At 49.2% G+C, this 15,824-nt stretch overlaps 1 protein-coding gene across 2 annotated transcripts; it reads right to left on the reverse strand.

Moving 5' to 3' along the window:
* Positions 1-1,023: 1,023 nt before the first annotated feature.
* CFAP298 (cilia and flagella associated protein 298) lies at positions 1,024-14,720 on the reverse strand. Of its 2 annotated transcripts, XM_007183698.3 has the most exons (7): positions 14,019-14,720; positions 11,580-11,747; positions 9,585-9,652; positions 4,283-4,441; positions 2,458-2,589; positions 1,638-1,733; positions 1,024-1,338 (listed from the first exon to the last, which is right to left on the reverse strand). In XM_007183698.3, exons 1-7 carry the CDS (start codon positions 14,155-14,157, stop codon positions 1,228-1,230), a joined length of 873 nt encoding a protein of 290 aa, XP_007183760.1. In that variant the 5' UTR covers positions 14,158-14,720; the 3' UTR covers positions 1,024-1,227. The 2 variants fall into 2 exon arrangements, with proteins under 2 accessions (XP_007183760.1, XP_028022758.1); XM_028166957.2 differs by lacking the exons at positions 9,585-9,652; positions 14,019-14,720 and having other exon boundaries at positions 11,580-11,657.
* Positions 14,721-15,824: the final 1,104 nt, after the last annotated feature.

Below are 15,824 nucleotides of genomic sequence, written 5' to 3' on the forward strand. Positions count from 1 at the left end.
GAAGGGCTGGGGGAGACGTGGACGGTCCTCACCCTCCACAATGGAATCGGGTCTGGGAACCCAGGGTCCCGGCCCCGCCCCCAGCCCCATCCCTGTGGCTGTGTGAGTACAGGGGGGGCTCCAGCACTGTGGTGGGCGAGGAGAAGTGGGCACAGGGAGACCAGCGCAGGGAGTGTCCTTGTCACCTCACTCTTCCTCAGAGTGAGCGTGATGCATTTCCTCCAACTAGGGGAAGAGTCTTCTACAGACCAAATGTAGCTGGACGAGACGTCTAGGCCACTTCTGGCTGCACAATCTGAGATGTACTTGAGCTGCTGAAACGTCAGCATTTGCAGAGATGATGAGTTGGAGAATTTAAAATCAAAGATGTCCTAGAAAACCAGTCAGGATGACAGGTGAGCCAGTGTGTCCTGTGGCCAGACAGTCACCGAGCCAACAACGTTTGCATCTGTCAGCCTCGGTACCGACCTCAGCACGACAAGAGCTGCAGGCTCTTGTGAGCCCACGGGGAGCACCATCGGTTACCAGCATCTGCATTTGTTTTCAGGAAAAGCCCAGAAACTACACAAGAATTTGTCCAGTTTCAAGGTTAGTCTAGTTTGGCCACCCAACTTCCATCACAGGTGCAGCCTTTACACCTGGAAGACAAGACCAGCCAGGTCTCAGCCAGGGGGTGAACTTCACCTTTGAAGTTGGGAGACACAAGGCTACAGTTAGACCCCCTGTCAGTCTCTGAAACAAGATTGAGAATTGGGCCTCTGACAGTTCCACAGGGAGGGCCCAGGAAAAATGCGGGTAAGGAAGTGACGGGCGGCCTCTAGTGGCCACTGACGGCCAACTTGCACAGCAGATCCCTGGGAGAAAAGGTACTTTCAACCTCCTGCAATACAACAGCTGTTATGAGAATATAAAATAAAGCAATCAGGAAGAAAAAAATGTTTGTAACTATATCTTCCGTATTTTGCCAAAGAAAAACCTCAGATTAGTAGATAGTCGTCCTGAAATAAAAATAGTTTAGGCGGATTCTTTTGAGGATGTATTTATTAAGTTCTAAAACCTTGAATAACTTTTATTTTGAAAATTCAAACTGAAAAAACAACTAGGAAAACCAGAAATTTCAACAACTTTCAAAGAGAGCTGTGGGTGTCCTTTTTACTCATTATTATTATTATTTTGCCAAAAGAAAGGTGAGCTAATATTTTAGAAAGCTTCATCCACTGGTGAACTTCATCTTGGTCTCCACTTTATGTCTTTTACTCCATGAAAATGTCTTTTCAAAGCAGTGTTATCTGCCCACGGAGAATTTAAACAGGAATCGTCGTCATTTTCTTCCAATTTCTGGACATAAACGTGTTTTGCTCAGGAAGGCATTTCAGGAAAGCGTTCTGCAGAACCCACGACCGACCTCCTCGCTCCCCACCTCCCCAGAAGCAGGACACCTCCAGACTCTAAGGCAGGTGGACACCGGGCAGGGCGCCCGCAGCCCTGGCGAGGCTGAAGCTCAGGAGGTGCCCTCACCACATCCTGCAGAACCCACCGCCCCCCGAGCTGCCCCCGTGCCCAGAGTGAGGCATGGGGGTGAGCGGGTGAACGCCCCGGGCGCCAGCTCTGCTGAGAAGCCGTCAGTCACTCGGTACCTTGAGCTCCTCTTGTCTTCTGTGATAATAGAGCATCAGCTGTTTCTGCTCCTCACTGCTAATGATGGGTTCTCGCGCTGGAGCTCCCTGCCCCCTCTGAAAAGACAGAGGGACGGCAAATTGCGGATTAAGGCGTTCTTATAAGGACGACCCGGGAAGTTACAGCTCACGTCTTACAACTGCCTTTACCGACTGCTAAAGATAAACAGGTCATGCATTCCTGATCATCCACAGCGAATCACGAGGGCAGTCTCGCTCTGGCCCTGGGCCCTCCCAGTGGAGGCTGGGTGGTGACGTGTTGGTCACAGCCATTCCCAAGTCAGCCACTGCAGGTCCAGTGAGGGAGGGGTAGGGATAATCGTGGGGGGACCCTGTTGCCCCAAAACTATGGAGAGATGATTTAGGAGAGAGCACAGAACAAAGCAGCCTGCAGGTATATGGCTCCACACGAAGTCCTTACAGGTCTCCAGCCCTCCGCCTCATTCATAGACTATCAGCACTCAGAAAAACTTGAGATCAGTGCTCTGGGCCGTATTTTTCATTTCCAGAAACATTTTTAGTTACTTGTAAGCCCCATTTTTAAAGTTGAAATGAACGCAGCATACTCTCCTTTCCCCCCCAGTTAAAACAAACTCCAGATACTGTCAATCGATCCATATTTCCTTCATGTTTTTGTTGCTCCACGAAGAAGACAGTTTGGCTTCAAGCCCGGACCGGCAGGATTAAAGTGTCTGCACAAGAGTTTAAATCTTTCAGCTTTAATGTAAACTTTTATCAGTTTGCAAGTAAGTAAAAAATAGTGACATGTTACAGTACTTACCCGCTGAATCTTGACGATAATTTTGGTTTTTTCATTCTTCCCCACGTAGTCCGAAAGCTTCTTTGTTCGTCTTAGCTCCTTCGCTGCCCACCACAATTGTGCCTCTGATTCTGTGATGACACTGAGTGCTGCCTGGGGTCACGGTAAGAACCAGCTTTAAGGGAGTCAGGACACGGCCAAGGGTGTGGCCCGGCCCTGGGGGCACAGAGCCTGGCCAATGCTCCTCCCAGCATCGGAAGTGGGACAGGCTTCCAGCACCCTGCCCTCCCCTGCCCTCCCCCACGGGCAGCACTAACCCCCCTACTCAAAGCCCTCACTCATTTCAGCACCTTCCCTGTTAGTTTCAACTCATACCCTGACTCAGGTAACTTCTGGGAAGTGGCGGGTATCCTATCTCATTTGCACCCTCATCCATGATATAAGGTCCGTCTTAGATGGATTTTTAGGTTACTGCCAGGGAAGAATACGGGGATCCTGCTGGGTATTTAAATACAAAAGCCTCTGACTTACGATGGTTCGATTAATGACTTTTTGACTATATGATGGTGTGAAAGTGATACGCATTCAGTAGAAACCACACTTTAAATTTTGAATTTTGATCTCTTCTCGGCCTTGTGATGTAGAGTATGAGACTTTCTCGTGATGCTGGGCAGCGGCAGTAACTTGTGATCGCCACAGTAATCAACCAATACAACTGTCCGTACCAGACAACAGTTCTGTTTTTCACTTTCAGTACAGTATTCAATAAATCACACTATTATAAAATAGGCTTTGTGTTAGATGATTTTGCCCAACTGTTGGCTAATGTAAGTGTTCTGAGCACGTTTCAGGTGGGCTCGGCTAAGCTATGATATTCGGTAGGTTAAATGTATTAAATGCATTTTCAACTTAGAATATTTTCAACTTACACTGGGTTTGTTGGGACATAACCCCATCATAAATTGAGGAAGAGCTGTATAGGTATAATGGGGCTGTTCGTTTGCTTCTGCATATCCTGCCTATTTAAGATGGCTCAGAGAAAAAGATACTGTCCCATAGGATAAGGAATGAAAAAATGAGAAATGAGAAAAACAAAGGAAAGTGGAACATAAAGCTAAGAAAATAATAAGGAGCAAGAGGTAAGGCTAGGGACTTACCTGGTAGCGCAGTGGTTAAGAATGTGCCTGCCAATGCAGGGGACATGGGTTCGAGCCCTGGTCCGGGAAGCTCCCACGTGCCGCGGAGCAACTAGCCCGTGTGCCACAACTACTGAGCCTGCGCTCTAGAGCCCGCAAGCCACAACTACTGAAGCCCGCGTGCCTAGAGCCTGTGCTCCACAACAAGAGAAGCCACTGCAATGAGAAGCCTGCGCACCGTGACAAAGAGTAGCCCCTGCTCGCCACAACTAGAGAAAGCCCATGCGCAGCAATGAACACCCAACGCAGCCAAGAATGAATGAATGAATGAATAAATAAATAAATGTATTGGGGGAGGTAAAAAAAGAGATAAAGCTAGAACACAAAATTCCATGCAAAGGGACCAATATGTTTGGGTAGAAACAGGCACAAATTAGGGTTTTGGCTTCCCACTGGTCAAAGAAAATGGGAATGTTTTCAGTGACTCCCTTGTCTCTTGCCACCCCTGTGTGTGTGGGCCAAGCCCTCAACCAGGAGCACGTCCTTGGGGTCCTCCCCTGAATTCACAACTCTGCTCTGAAGCCTAGTCTAGCAAGATGGAAAGCAACAAACTACATCAGCAGAGAAAGGTCAAATCTGAGGGGCTTCTGCTGTTTGGGGGCTGGGGGAGGGAATGAACTCACCTGGAAGAAACCCCAAGAGCCACATACCTGACTCCCCGACAGATCTTCTTTATTTTCAAATTCCATCCGGATAGGATCGTATGGCGGCAACCCCATGGGATAAACAATCATCACTGCACCTCGAAGCTGGTCCAAGGCGTCTTTCACCATCTCCATGGTAACGCAGACATTGGCTTCCACATGTTTCTGAAAATGATTACAGGCACTGTTATCTACGATGCGGCTAATCAATTCAACAAATATCAATCAAGTTCTTGTACAAGACCCGTGCCAGATACTGCCAGAGCAACGGAAAGAATCAGATGGGGCTTGCTACCAAAGTGACTACAGTCTATTTCTGGGGCTGAGCCATGGCCACCACGACCTAGGTTATAAAGCAGGATATGAGCGGCACCAAGAGGGGTGAAGTGCAGAGGACACTCTGGGGGGAGGAATCCCAGTCCAGCGGTACAGATGCGAGAGGGGATCAGGAAACAGGGCAGAGGGGACGGCATCTCAGAGAACAGAGTGCTTCAGGACAAGCAGCAGCAAAGAAAAGCAGGTAAAAGCTAGCAGCCCACGCAGCTCGGGGAAGGGAAGACACTGCTGGCCGGCCAGGCTGGAGCCTGTTTTGGGATGGCCGTGAACGCCAGGCTGAGGAGTTAGCACTGACAGTGAGGCGATGGGCAGCGAGTGGCTTCTCTGGGAAGAAGTGGTGACACTGCGAGACTCATCTTGCAGTGGCTGTAGAACGGACCCAGGCGGGGGGAGACTGGTAGCAGGCTCTGAAGAGTGCAGAGAAAGGTGTGACGTAATCAAGAGTGTATCTGGTCTTTGTCCCCTGTTCCTGGTGCAGAGCTTCAAAAACCCTTGGCATTTCCTGAGTGATAGGGTTGTCATTATTCGTGAGCAGACCTGGGTTCATGCTGACGAGGTGATCCATGTGAACCCTTGGATAGTTTGGGGAGGGGTGGTCTCCCCAGGAAGCCCAAGCTGGGACTAGCAGGTTGGAGCTTTCAGACGCACCCCCCCGCCCCCGCATCCCCACCATCACCACCTCTGGAGAAGGAAGGGGATTGGAGAGGAGCTCAGTCACGTGGCCACTGATTTAACCAATCAGGTCCACACAATGAAATCCTGACAAAAATTCTGGACATTGAAGCTCAGTGGAGCTCCTGGGTGGAGAGCACACTGAAGGTGTGTGCCCGGGAAGGTGAGTGCCCGGGGTCCACGGAGAGGGGAGGCCGTGGAGGTTCTGCACCCCCTGCCCCTGGCCCTAACTTTGCTCTATGGGTCTCTCCCATCCGGCGGTTTCTGAGTTGTATGCTTTATAACAAAACAGGAAACACAGCACTTGCAGCATGTTCGGTGCATCATTCAAGCAAATTACTGAACCTGAAGGGGGGTGGTGGGAACCTCCAAATCTGCAGCCAAGTCAGACAGAGTGCAGGTCACCTGGTGCCTGAAGCCGGGCAAGCCTGGCTGGGGTCCTCACCCTTTAGCTTGCGGGGTCCGTGCCAGCTCTGGGTAGTTAGGGTCAGAGCTGAGGTGCAAGCCCCCCAGCTGGTGTCTGAACACAAAGGCTATCAGGGGAGCCTTAAATAAAGTGGTGACCATGGAAATGAAAGGAGGGGTTGGATTTAAGATGCATCTTAAATCCATGGGAGTGGACGGTACAGGACCAGACTTAAGGCATACGGGTGACAGAGAGGAAGTGACGAAGGTGACACTGAGCCTGGATAACCGAGACAGCAGTGGCTCTTAGTAGAAATGGAAAGTCTGCAGGAAGTGCTTCCTCTTGGGTAAAGAACACAGGGCAGAAGAATCAATGAGCTCGGGTCTAGAAAACTTGAGTTTGAAGTGCTGGTTGGACTTTCAGGTAGAACCTTCTAGAAAGCAGCTGGAAACTCAGGTTGCAAGTAAAGGAAGATGCTGGGGTAGAGGACAGAGATTTGAGAGTTATCTGCGGAGAGTGGAATCTGTATTTGGCAGAGAAGATAAAATGCCGAGGAAGAAAGAGCAGAAAGAAAAGAGAAGTGAGTCAGGATAAAGTACTTTGAAAAACACCAGATTTCAGAGGCAAGAGCCAGAGAAAACAGCAGCCAGGAACCGGGAGGGAACCAGGACGGAGGAGGCTCATGGATGTGGTCGAAAGACAGAGAGGGGTCCAGCAGTCGGACAGGAGAAGCCCCTGGATTTGCAGGAGGGGGTCACTGGGGGACCTGAGGTGGCCATTTCTGTGGCGGAAGAAAACAGAGGCCAGGTTCTGAGAAACCCAGGAGGGTCTGGCCCGAGGATCTGGGGGCCTCTCCTTTGGGAAAGCTGCTGGGGGTGGGAAGATGGGGGAGGCGAGTGTCGGGGGGGCAGGTGGAAGGTTAAGCTGTAGAGGATTGATTTCAGGCTAAGGAAAGAGGCCCGAGTGTGCTCACAGAGTAGATGCTGCCACGGGATGGGAGAGACTAAAGGCATTATTCCTCCTGGGTCTCTAGAAGGGGGGATGCAGCCAAGCTGGAGTGGGAGAGCCCAGGGGCAAGAGACACTGGTCAGAGTTTCGAGGGAAGAACGAGAGAGATGCAGGAAGAGACAGTTTGCAGGGCGGACAGAAAACCGAGGGCTTGTGCCAGACGGCCTCGACCTCACTGTCAAAGCAGGAGGCAAAGCTGCCCACGGAGACGGTGAGAGGGCAGGAGCCCAAGGAGAGGAAGGGTCTGAGGCAGGCTGGGGGGAGGGCCAGCGGGCCCGCAGTCCCCATGAGGTCAGAGCTTGCTCAGCACAGGAGGTCAGGCCAGGAGCACAGGCCACGCAGAGACCCAGAGCTGGAAGAGGCCGTATCGGGCCCCGCTGGGCTGGGCGGCAAGGTAGGGGAGAGGGCTATCGGGGACCCTCGGCACGCTGACAAGGGGCTGGGGGGCAAGGGAGGGGGCAGGGAAGGATGGTTGATCCTGCACCATGAGGGCAACATGAGGGCCCACATCTGAGACGGAGCTGCTCTGAGTAACTGTGAGTTATAACCTGACCGAGCTGTAGGCAAGTGACACGGAAGGGAGATGAAAATCCTTGCTTCCGAGGAAATGCAGGCATCCTGTGACCTGGTACAACACGGACCATCAGCGTGGATGCCCAAGTCCCGGGGGGCCAGGGGGCCAGGCAGCACCCATGGCCTGAAGCTGATGCACCCCAGGAAGGCAGAATGCCCTGGAGGCCCAGATTTAAACTCTCTAAACCTACGTTCTTATCTGTAAGATGGAGGTAATATTCCTGCCTTACCTACTCCCAGGGCGGCTTATGAAATTGTTTCCAAGTCATAAATCCCCATAAAATAAATCAGGCCTTCCCATGAGGGGCACATGCCGTAGAGACAGTGTGAAGATCTACCGGATCTGGGGTCACCGGAGGGAAGCTGTCCCACTCAGAGGGCTCCACCCCCCACTACCAATATACGCAGAAAGGGGGCGCCACGGGGTCATTTTCTACAAAAACTCCACCAATGTCAAGGGCGGGGATTCCCCACCAGATGCCACGGTTGGGTGACAGAACCTCACGGTGCGGCCTCAGGACGACAGAGATTCCCCGCTGTCCGGGTCTCCCACTCACAGCAGAGGGTGGGTCCCAGGAAGAGGGGCGGCATGGACACCATCGTCCCACCCCAAGGAGCCCCAGTTTCCATATTCCACCGTCTTCCACTCTCCCCCTGAGGAACCTGAGCGATGGTGGCGGAGTCCCAGGCCCAGGGCCAAGGGGCTGGTCACAGTGGGGCTGCTGGGACCTGAACCCTTCCTTCCCTGCTTGCCCAGTGGGTTCTGACCCACAGGGCTAAGTGCCCCCCGCAGGGCAGGGTCTAGGGAGGCGAGAGCAACGCCAGCTGCATTTTGGAAGCAGCGTGGATGGGCCCCGGGTGAGAAGTGAGGCCTGGCCACCCAAGAGCTCTGCAATTTTGGGCAAATCGCTGCAGCAAAGCGACTGGAGCCCCTGGGAAACCCCTCTCTCTCAACTATGACATGACTGTATAAAAATACACACAGGCAAAGGGAAGAAGTGATACAGATGAATAGGAAGGATATCCACAGAAGCAAGAGCAGGGTCCAGGCCACTGTTCTCCTAACGTGCTCCGAGATGTACCCGTTTGACTAGACGTTACTAGCTATTATCTATCCTTCTAAAAAAAGGTTCTGCAGTCAAATGCGTTTTGCAAACGTTGGATCGAACCGAAGCCTTCCTTGTAGGCTTTCCCAGAGCCTTTCCTATATTAACAGGCAGAAGGGCAGCCTTTCCTGAAGCACTTAAAGGAGTAGTTAAGAGCTTGAAGAATTTGGGAAATGTTGGTTTAGAAATGACAGTTACGCCCAGTGCATTGAGAGGAACGGAAGAAAGAGCAGTTATCAAGTGAGAAGGCCTGCAGTGGCGGGCGGGAGCAACTAGTATCAGCAACGCATAAATAACAGCGACTGAAAAAAACGTTCAATTCTTGAAAAATCCTTAAATCATTTTCCTCCAGACTCACAGTATATGCATGTCAATGGTATGTTTCTCCTTCAATGAAATACTTTTTGTGTAAATACTTAAGACAATTACAGAAAGCGAATTCATAATAAACGCATGCTGTGTCAGTCAGGTATCTGTAGATCCAGCGTGTGGTTACAATGTTCGCATCTCCCCATTCCACTTTCATTAGTTCTTAAGGGATACAAACTACAGCACATAAAATAGACAGTAAGGATTTACTGTATAGCACAGGAACTTATATTTAATATCTTGTAATAACCTCAAATAGAATATAATCAGAAAAAACCACAACTGAATCACTATGCGGTGCACCTGACACTAACACAATATTGTAAATCAACTATACTTCAACTAAAAAAGAAAAAGTTAAGGAAACAAAATCATATATGCATCAATTCGTACGTGAACCACATTTACACAAGCCAATAACCATTTCTGTCAGACCTGAAAGAACTGGGAGGATTGAGGACAACTGTCCCAATTATGAAAAGGAAAAGCTAGGGCCCACCCCAAACATGCTTGTTTCCCTTGCCTCTGGAAGGAGGAAGGAAGGAAGGAGGTAGGGAGGGAGGGAGAGAGAAAGAGAGAGAGAGAGAGAGAGAGAGAGAGAAAGAGAGAGAAAGGAAGAAAAGAAAGAAAGGAAAGGAAAGGAAAGAAAGAAAGAAAGAAAGAAAGAAAGAAAGAAAGAAAGAAAGAAAGAAAAAAAGAAAGAAAGAAAAGAAAGAAAGAAAAGAAAAAAAGAAAGAAAGAAAAGAAAAAGAAAGAAGGAAAGAGAGAAAAGGAAAGAGAGAGAGGGAGAGGGAGGGGAGAAAGGAAAGGAACGAAAGGCTTCATTTAAAAAGCTAACCTTAGATATTATTGCTTTGGCTTCTTCTATAGTCTTCTTTAAAACTTGCTTCATCTTTTCATTTGGAGCTATAAAAATAAAAAAGGGAAGGGGGAGAGAGACAGTCATCTTTAAAACTCTTCTTAAACATCTTAATCCCTTCTGTCTGAGTCAAGGAGGAAGTGAGATGAGAGAAAGTACAAGAATGGAATTCAGCTGAGGGATACAGGAAAGCTGGCTGTAAGAAATTAGGTAGAAATCTTTCAAACTTCATATTCTTCATAAATAACATAGCCACTGGGGCTTCCCTGGTGGTGCAGTGGTTGAGAATCCGCCTGCCAATGCAGGGGACACAGGTTCGAGCCCTGGTCTGGGAAGATCCCACATGCCACGGAGCAACTAAGCCCGTGAGCCACAACTACTGAGCCTGCGCGTCTGGAGCCTGTGCTCCGCAACAAGAGAGGCCACGATAGTGAGAGGCCCGCGCACCGTGATGAAGAGTGGCCCCCGCTTGCCGCAACTAGAGAAAGCCCTCGCACAGAAACGAAGACCCAACACAGCCAAAAATAAATAAATAAATAAATAAATAAATAAATAAATAAATAAATATTAAAAAAAAAAAAGAAAATGTCTTTAAAAAAAAAAAAACATAGCCACTGAAAATACTAGAAATATAAAACTGTATTAAAATACAAGTGATTAAGACTATCTTGGTTTAAAGATGAATAATGAACTGGTAAAAATAAACTGTTAACTGTTCTTACAAGTACCATTATTTTTTTCATTGATGCAATTCCTCCTAAAAAGCAAAAGATCTCTCCAAATTGAGAATGGGTTTAGGTATGAAAAGATGTGGAAGACAACCAACTATTTTCTAGGTTAAAATTCAAAAGAAATAATACTAGAAATTCCTATTATCTTCAATACTAAAAAAAAAATTTCTAAGCATGCAAAGGCCTTATAGGGATACTTTATTTCTTTTGCTCCTAATAGTGTTTTAAGGGCATAGTAGATACTTAGGTGTTCGTTAACTGATCAATTATAGTCTTTTATTTTATCTTATTCTTTTTTAAAGAATCCATGATAAACTTTATGTATTTATTTATTTATTTATTTGGCTGCATTGGGTCTTCATTGCTGCACGTGGGCTTTCTCTAGTTGAAACTTTATTTATATATTTATTTATTTGGCTGCCTTGGGTCTTCATTGCTGCGCGCGGGCTTTCTCTAGTTGCAGCGAGTTCGGTCTACTCTTCGTTGTGGCTCGCGGGCTCTAGAGCACAGGCTCAGTAGTTGTGGCGCACGGGCTTAGTTGCTCTGCAGCATGTGGGATCTTCCCGGACCAGGGATCGAACCCGTGTCCCCTGCATTGGCAGGCGGACTGGTAACCACTGTGTCACCAGGGAAGTCCCAACTATAGTCTTTTAAATGGAGTTTTTTATGCAGGTTAAAAGGTATAAGAAGCTATCAAAACGGGTTATCATCCCTTTCTCCTTCCAATTCCACACAAACAACCACATACTAAAACAAGAGGAATTTCTTCAGTGTTCTGGCATGTCCTAAGCTGCTTTGTACAAAAGAGAGGCATGTCCTCAATTCGAGTGGAGACTGTTGGGCTGACATTTATTTCCTCCTTCCACACAGAATCTCTAAATAAACCCTGATCTGCAAACTGTAACAAAACACACCCTTCAATACATTATCAATGATTATCCCCTCAAACTATTAGGTCGAACCACATGAAAATACCGATTTTCAACCACTTGTTGCCTACAAAAATGGTAATTTCTTATGGTTCATCTATCACATTTAAAAGCTAGCTGCAACTCAGAGCAAGAAGACAGATGCCTTCTTTTCCACCTAATTCGTTCTGGATTAGTGTTTTACAAGTAGTTATATGGTGCAGCATTTTATAAGTTTGTATATAAATACTGAGGTCAATTTTTTAACTTAAAGAACTGCTTTCGTACTTATTGCTATACTCAGGCATGCAGAGAGAAGAAAAATACTGCATTACCTTGTCCATTCCTTCGTCCAATATCATCCTTTTTAAATACTGAACCCGCACTGGGGACACACTTTTCACCCCATTCATCCTTTAATTTCAAATCTTCAATCTGGTCATCAGTCAGTCCTTGCATATTGGGAGGGAGAAACACGCCATGTTCTGCTAATTCTTCCATTTCTTAAAAACAAGAGAAAGTTAGACAATACATACGGTAGTCATCATCGTAACACCTTACACCTCATTGGAATGTAAGCTCCCTAGTGGTCCAGCGTCTTGCCCATTGGCTATTTTATTTAACAAACACTTTGATGCCACTTGCTATGTGCCCGACCTGTCCTTGACCTCTGACAAATGCTCACCAATCTGTCCTAGGTCAACCGAAGCAGAGAGTCTGGGTGATTACCCACCGTTCACAGGCTACAGGTTCTGTGCTCTAACCCTCTGTGCTATGTTATACTTCCCGGCACTCAGGAGGCACAAATTCAAATTCACTGACGGTCTGAATACACATCCACATAGGGCGTTATGGTTTTCCAAGCGCGTTCACATAGCTTACCTCATTTAATTTAACCTTGAGAGGTAGGCCAGACCGTTATCAACATCCCCATCTTCCCTAATTTGCAGCTGTATCACCTGAGGCTTGCTCTGGTCACACTTCAACTACTGCATATAAAACTTCATATAAATACTTTATAAAGGATTTATGTACATCTGATCATTGGGGAGGATATAAGGCAGCTCATGCCCTTCCACAGTGGCAGAGACAAGACCTTGATTTTCTAGTATCATGTTCACTATTCAAATGCATGCTTTATATTTTTCCTATTCCATATACATTCATCCCAAAACGAATCCACATTTCAGCCTTGCAAAACTGTCTTTCTTTCTTTCTTCTCTTTCCTTCTCTCTCTCTCTCTCCCTTCTTTCTTTCACATGAAAGAGGTACGTGGAGCTAAGTCTTCCCATAGCACTGTGTGAAGACACCAGGTGGCCTATAATAATACAATACTATGGAACAAATGGTGGAACTTAATGGACTATTTATGGGATACCTATTGTCTCTCTCCCCAGCAGACTGTAAGTATCTGGGGGTCAAGGAGCTGGTCTCATTCATCCCTGTCTTCGGTGGGTATAGCACTGGGGTCTGCCTGAACCACGGCTGATAACAAGGACTGTAGATTAAATGAATGGGGTTTTTTTTTTTTTTTTTTTTTTGGCCACGTTGCATGGCATGTAGGATCTTAGTTCCCCCACCAGGGATCAAACCCGCACCCCTTGCATTGGAAGCGCAGAATCTTAACCACTGGACCACCATGGAAGTCCCAAATGAATGGGTTTTAAGTTCACTAACATGCCTGAACAATCAGCACCACATTTCAATGGATAATTTCATAGAAAAAGAAGTTGAGGCCCTTTTCTCCCCAAATGCTTTCATTTTAAAATAACACTTAATCGAGCTTGTTTTGGAGTCAGTAAATTTTACTAAGAAACTATACGTATGACCCATAAAGGTAGAAACCATGACCCTTAAGGAGTTCTCCATGGTACAAAAATCACGTGGTATAATTATAGACACAATCACACCCTAGACCACACCTGGAGTAGCATCCTGTCAAGTACTGTGCTGCCTAATGTGGCAGTGACTAGCTGCACGTGGCTACTTGGATTTAAGTTGAAATGAAATGAAATAAAAAACGCAGTTTCTTGGTGGTGCTCAACGGCCCCGTGTGCTTAGTGGATACCTTACTGGACAACACAACCTGGGAACATTTTCCATCGCGGTGGAAAGCTCCCTTGGACGGCACTGCTCCAGTGTCGAGAGGACGGTGACCAAAACACTGTAACAAGAGAATCAGGCTTTGCTTCCTGGAGAAGGGAACACCAAGAGAGGCAAGAACACCAAGGCTCTCTCACTGTTTCTCACCTCTGAAAGCCATCCCGAAGGTGGGGGGCCCACCACCGGAAACTGCTCTACCTCCAAAGTCTCAAAATAGGAAATTCACTTTGAAAAAACGGCCCAGTGGTCGTGCCACCTCTCGCACTTGCTGAAATCCACTACACCTGCTCTTGGGCCCAAGCTTCCGGCTCCCTTCTGTGCCTCTTGCGTCCTCTGTACAGGGTCTATTTCGGTTTGCTCACAGCGCCCCAATCCCGGCTCCCAGACCCTGGGGTGCGCCCTCCCGCCGGCTCCGGGAGCCTCTCCTCGCGGTCCGCCAGCTCTTGAAGCATCTCTGGCGAACCCCGCTGTCCCATTTCAAGCCCGGCTGCCGCATATCTTTGCAAATCTTCGCAAACTTGACCCTCGGCCCCGGCCTGCCCGAGAAAGCCTCGTGGGTCCCGCCCAACTTCGTCCCAGATGGCCCGGTTTCTTCTTCCCTTCCGGGGCCCTCGCGGTCCGGGCCCCCACCCCAACCCAGCCGGCAAACTCGCCGCGCCGCCGGGCCGCACCTGAGCAGACGCGCTGCACCTTGAGCCGCGCGTTGTAGACCCGGGCCACCTGCACCGTGAGCTCCTCCAGCTCCGTGCTCCCCGGCGCCTGCAGCAGGAACTGGCTCTCGTCGCCCCGCTTCACGTGCAGCAGAACCATGGTGGCTCCGGAGGTCCCGCCGAGGCGGCGAGAAGGCTCGGGATGAACGGCGAACAGCGACGACCGACCGACTAACTGCCGCTGGGAGGCGGAAACCCGGGCCTCCGGGGCTCGCGTTGCTGGGGGAACTGCACTCGCTCCCGGAAGTGGCTGTGGCCAGGAGCAACAAAGAAACAGTCTGAGGGCCGCCGCTCAAGGTCAGACCCCGAGGCTGGGGAAGCTATGGTGCGCGGAGATCCCGCCCTCCACTCCCGGGAGCAGGTGCTGCCGAGCAACGATCCACACAGTCCGGGAGGGCCTCCGGGGCCCGCCCGCACCCGCCGAGCCGGATTCGCCGAGCCCTGCTCCCGGAAGTGGCTGTCGTCGGGGCAACCCTCAGACAGACCAGCCGGCGGAGTGGAGCGCTGGCCGCCCAGTCGGCTCGCCTGCGGCCGAAGATTCCACCCAGGGAGATGGGTGGGTGGGAAAGAGGTTGCTAGGTCGGGAATGGGTGGGGTGGTGGGAACCCACAGGTGCCCAGCCCCGCAGCAGTCCCCCCACCGCAGCTCCGAGCCTCCGTAGCCTTTCCGCCGCCCCCAGTCTCCACTTCCGGAAACTCCTCCCGCTGCTTCGGGTCTGGAGCGCTCAGAAGAGGCTGTCTCGGATCGCTGATCCCCGGTGTCTGCTGCCTCTGCTCCGGTTTTCAACACTGAGGAGTCAGGGAAAGTGTCCGTCCTCCTTCGTGGGGGCTGATTCGAATTCGCCTCTCTAGAGTGGCTCGAGCGGCTGCTGCCGTAGCGACCCTCCCCAAACTATCCAGCAACTCACTGCCCAACAAATTCTTATTAAAGGCAATCGGGTTCGGCGTTTTCTTCCGGGCGCCGGTGACAGGGAGGCAGATTCAGGGTCACTGCTCTCATGGAGCTTATATTCAGTGTAAGTGACAAAGAAAAAACAAAAATAAACGGATAAGGCAAATTCAAATAGATATAAAAACAGAACAGGGTGACTGGCTTTTTAGATTGGATGGTCAAGGAATGCCTTAAGCCTTCAGGCATTCCTTGGGTAACATTTGTACTGAGGCCTTGATAACGAGGCGCTAGCAAAGCTAAAATAGTGCAAGGCCCCTACCCCTGGTTATCTCCTTGGAAGGGCCATTGCCGAATGCAAATTGAATATTACAAGCACCTGCCACTTTGTGTACCTGAAACATTGCCTCCCTCCACTGAAACCGTATCCCTGAAGTTCCGGGGCAGAGTGGAGAAAGTGTGTGACCGTAGGCCTTGGAAATGCCCAAAGCCAATCCAGAGCCTCATGTGAAGACCGTTAGACTGACACTGGATAGACGCGGATGGCGCCCAGGGAGAGATGTGTTTTCATCTCTAGTACTGTTGCAGCAGGGTTCACCCAAGCCCTGGAACATGCAGTACTGGTCAGATTGGCAAATGTCTCTCTTCCTCAGAGGAAGAAAGTGGCCTACTGTGGTCACTTAGCTCCTGACTGCTGGCTGTAAGATCATCCCCCTATTTCTCTTGAATCCAGCTGCGTATCCATCAAGCCAAATCCTGCTTAAAAACTTGGTTTATAGTATAGCCTTCTAGGTAGAGAGAACCATTTATCCACACACTCATGTACTACAGGGTCTCTGGGTATAATTTTTAATAATATAAAATGAATGAATAGTATAG

The sequence above is a fragment of the Balaenoptera acutorostrata genome, chromosome 4, assembly GCF_949987535.1.
Source record: "Balaenoptera acutorostrata chromosome 4, mBalAcu1.1, whole genome shotgun sequence".
Taxonomy (NCBI): Eukaryota; Metazoa; Chordata; class Mammalia; order Artiodactyla; family Balaenopteridae; genus Balaenoptera; species Balaenoptera acutorostrata.

Excerpts from the sequence above, each read along its gene's own strand:
- CFAP298 (XM_007183698.3), bottom strand. The coding sequence starts at position 14,157 with ATGGTTCTGCTGCACGTGAAGCGGGGCGACGAGAGCCAGTTCCTGCTG. Across the intron at positions 11,748-14,018 it reads GGTGCAGCGCGTCTGCTCAG|AAATGGAAGAATTAGCAGAA; the intron begins GTGCGGCCCGGC and ends CTTGTTTTTAAG. Across the intron at positions 9,653-11,579 it reads TGGACGAAGGAATGGACAAG|CTCCAAATGAAAAGATGAAG; the intron begins GTAATGCAGTAT and ends TTATTTTTATAG.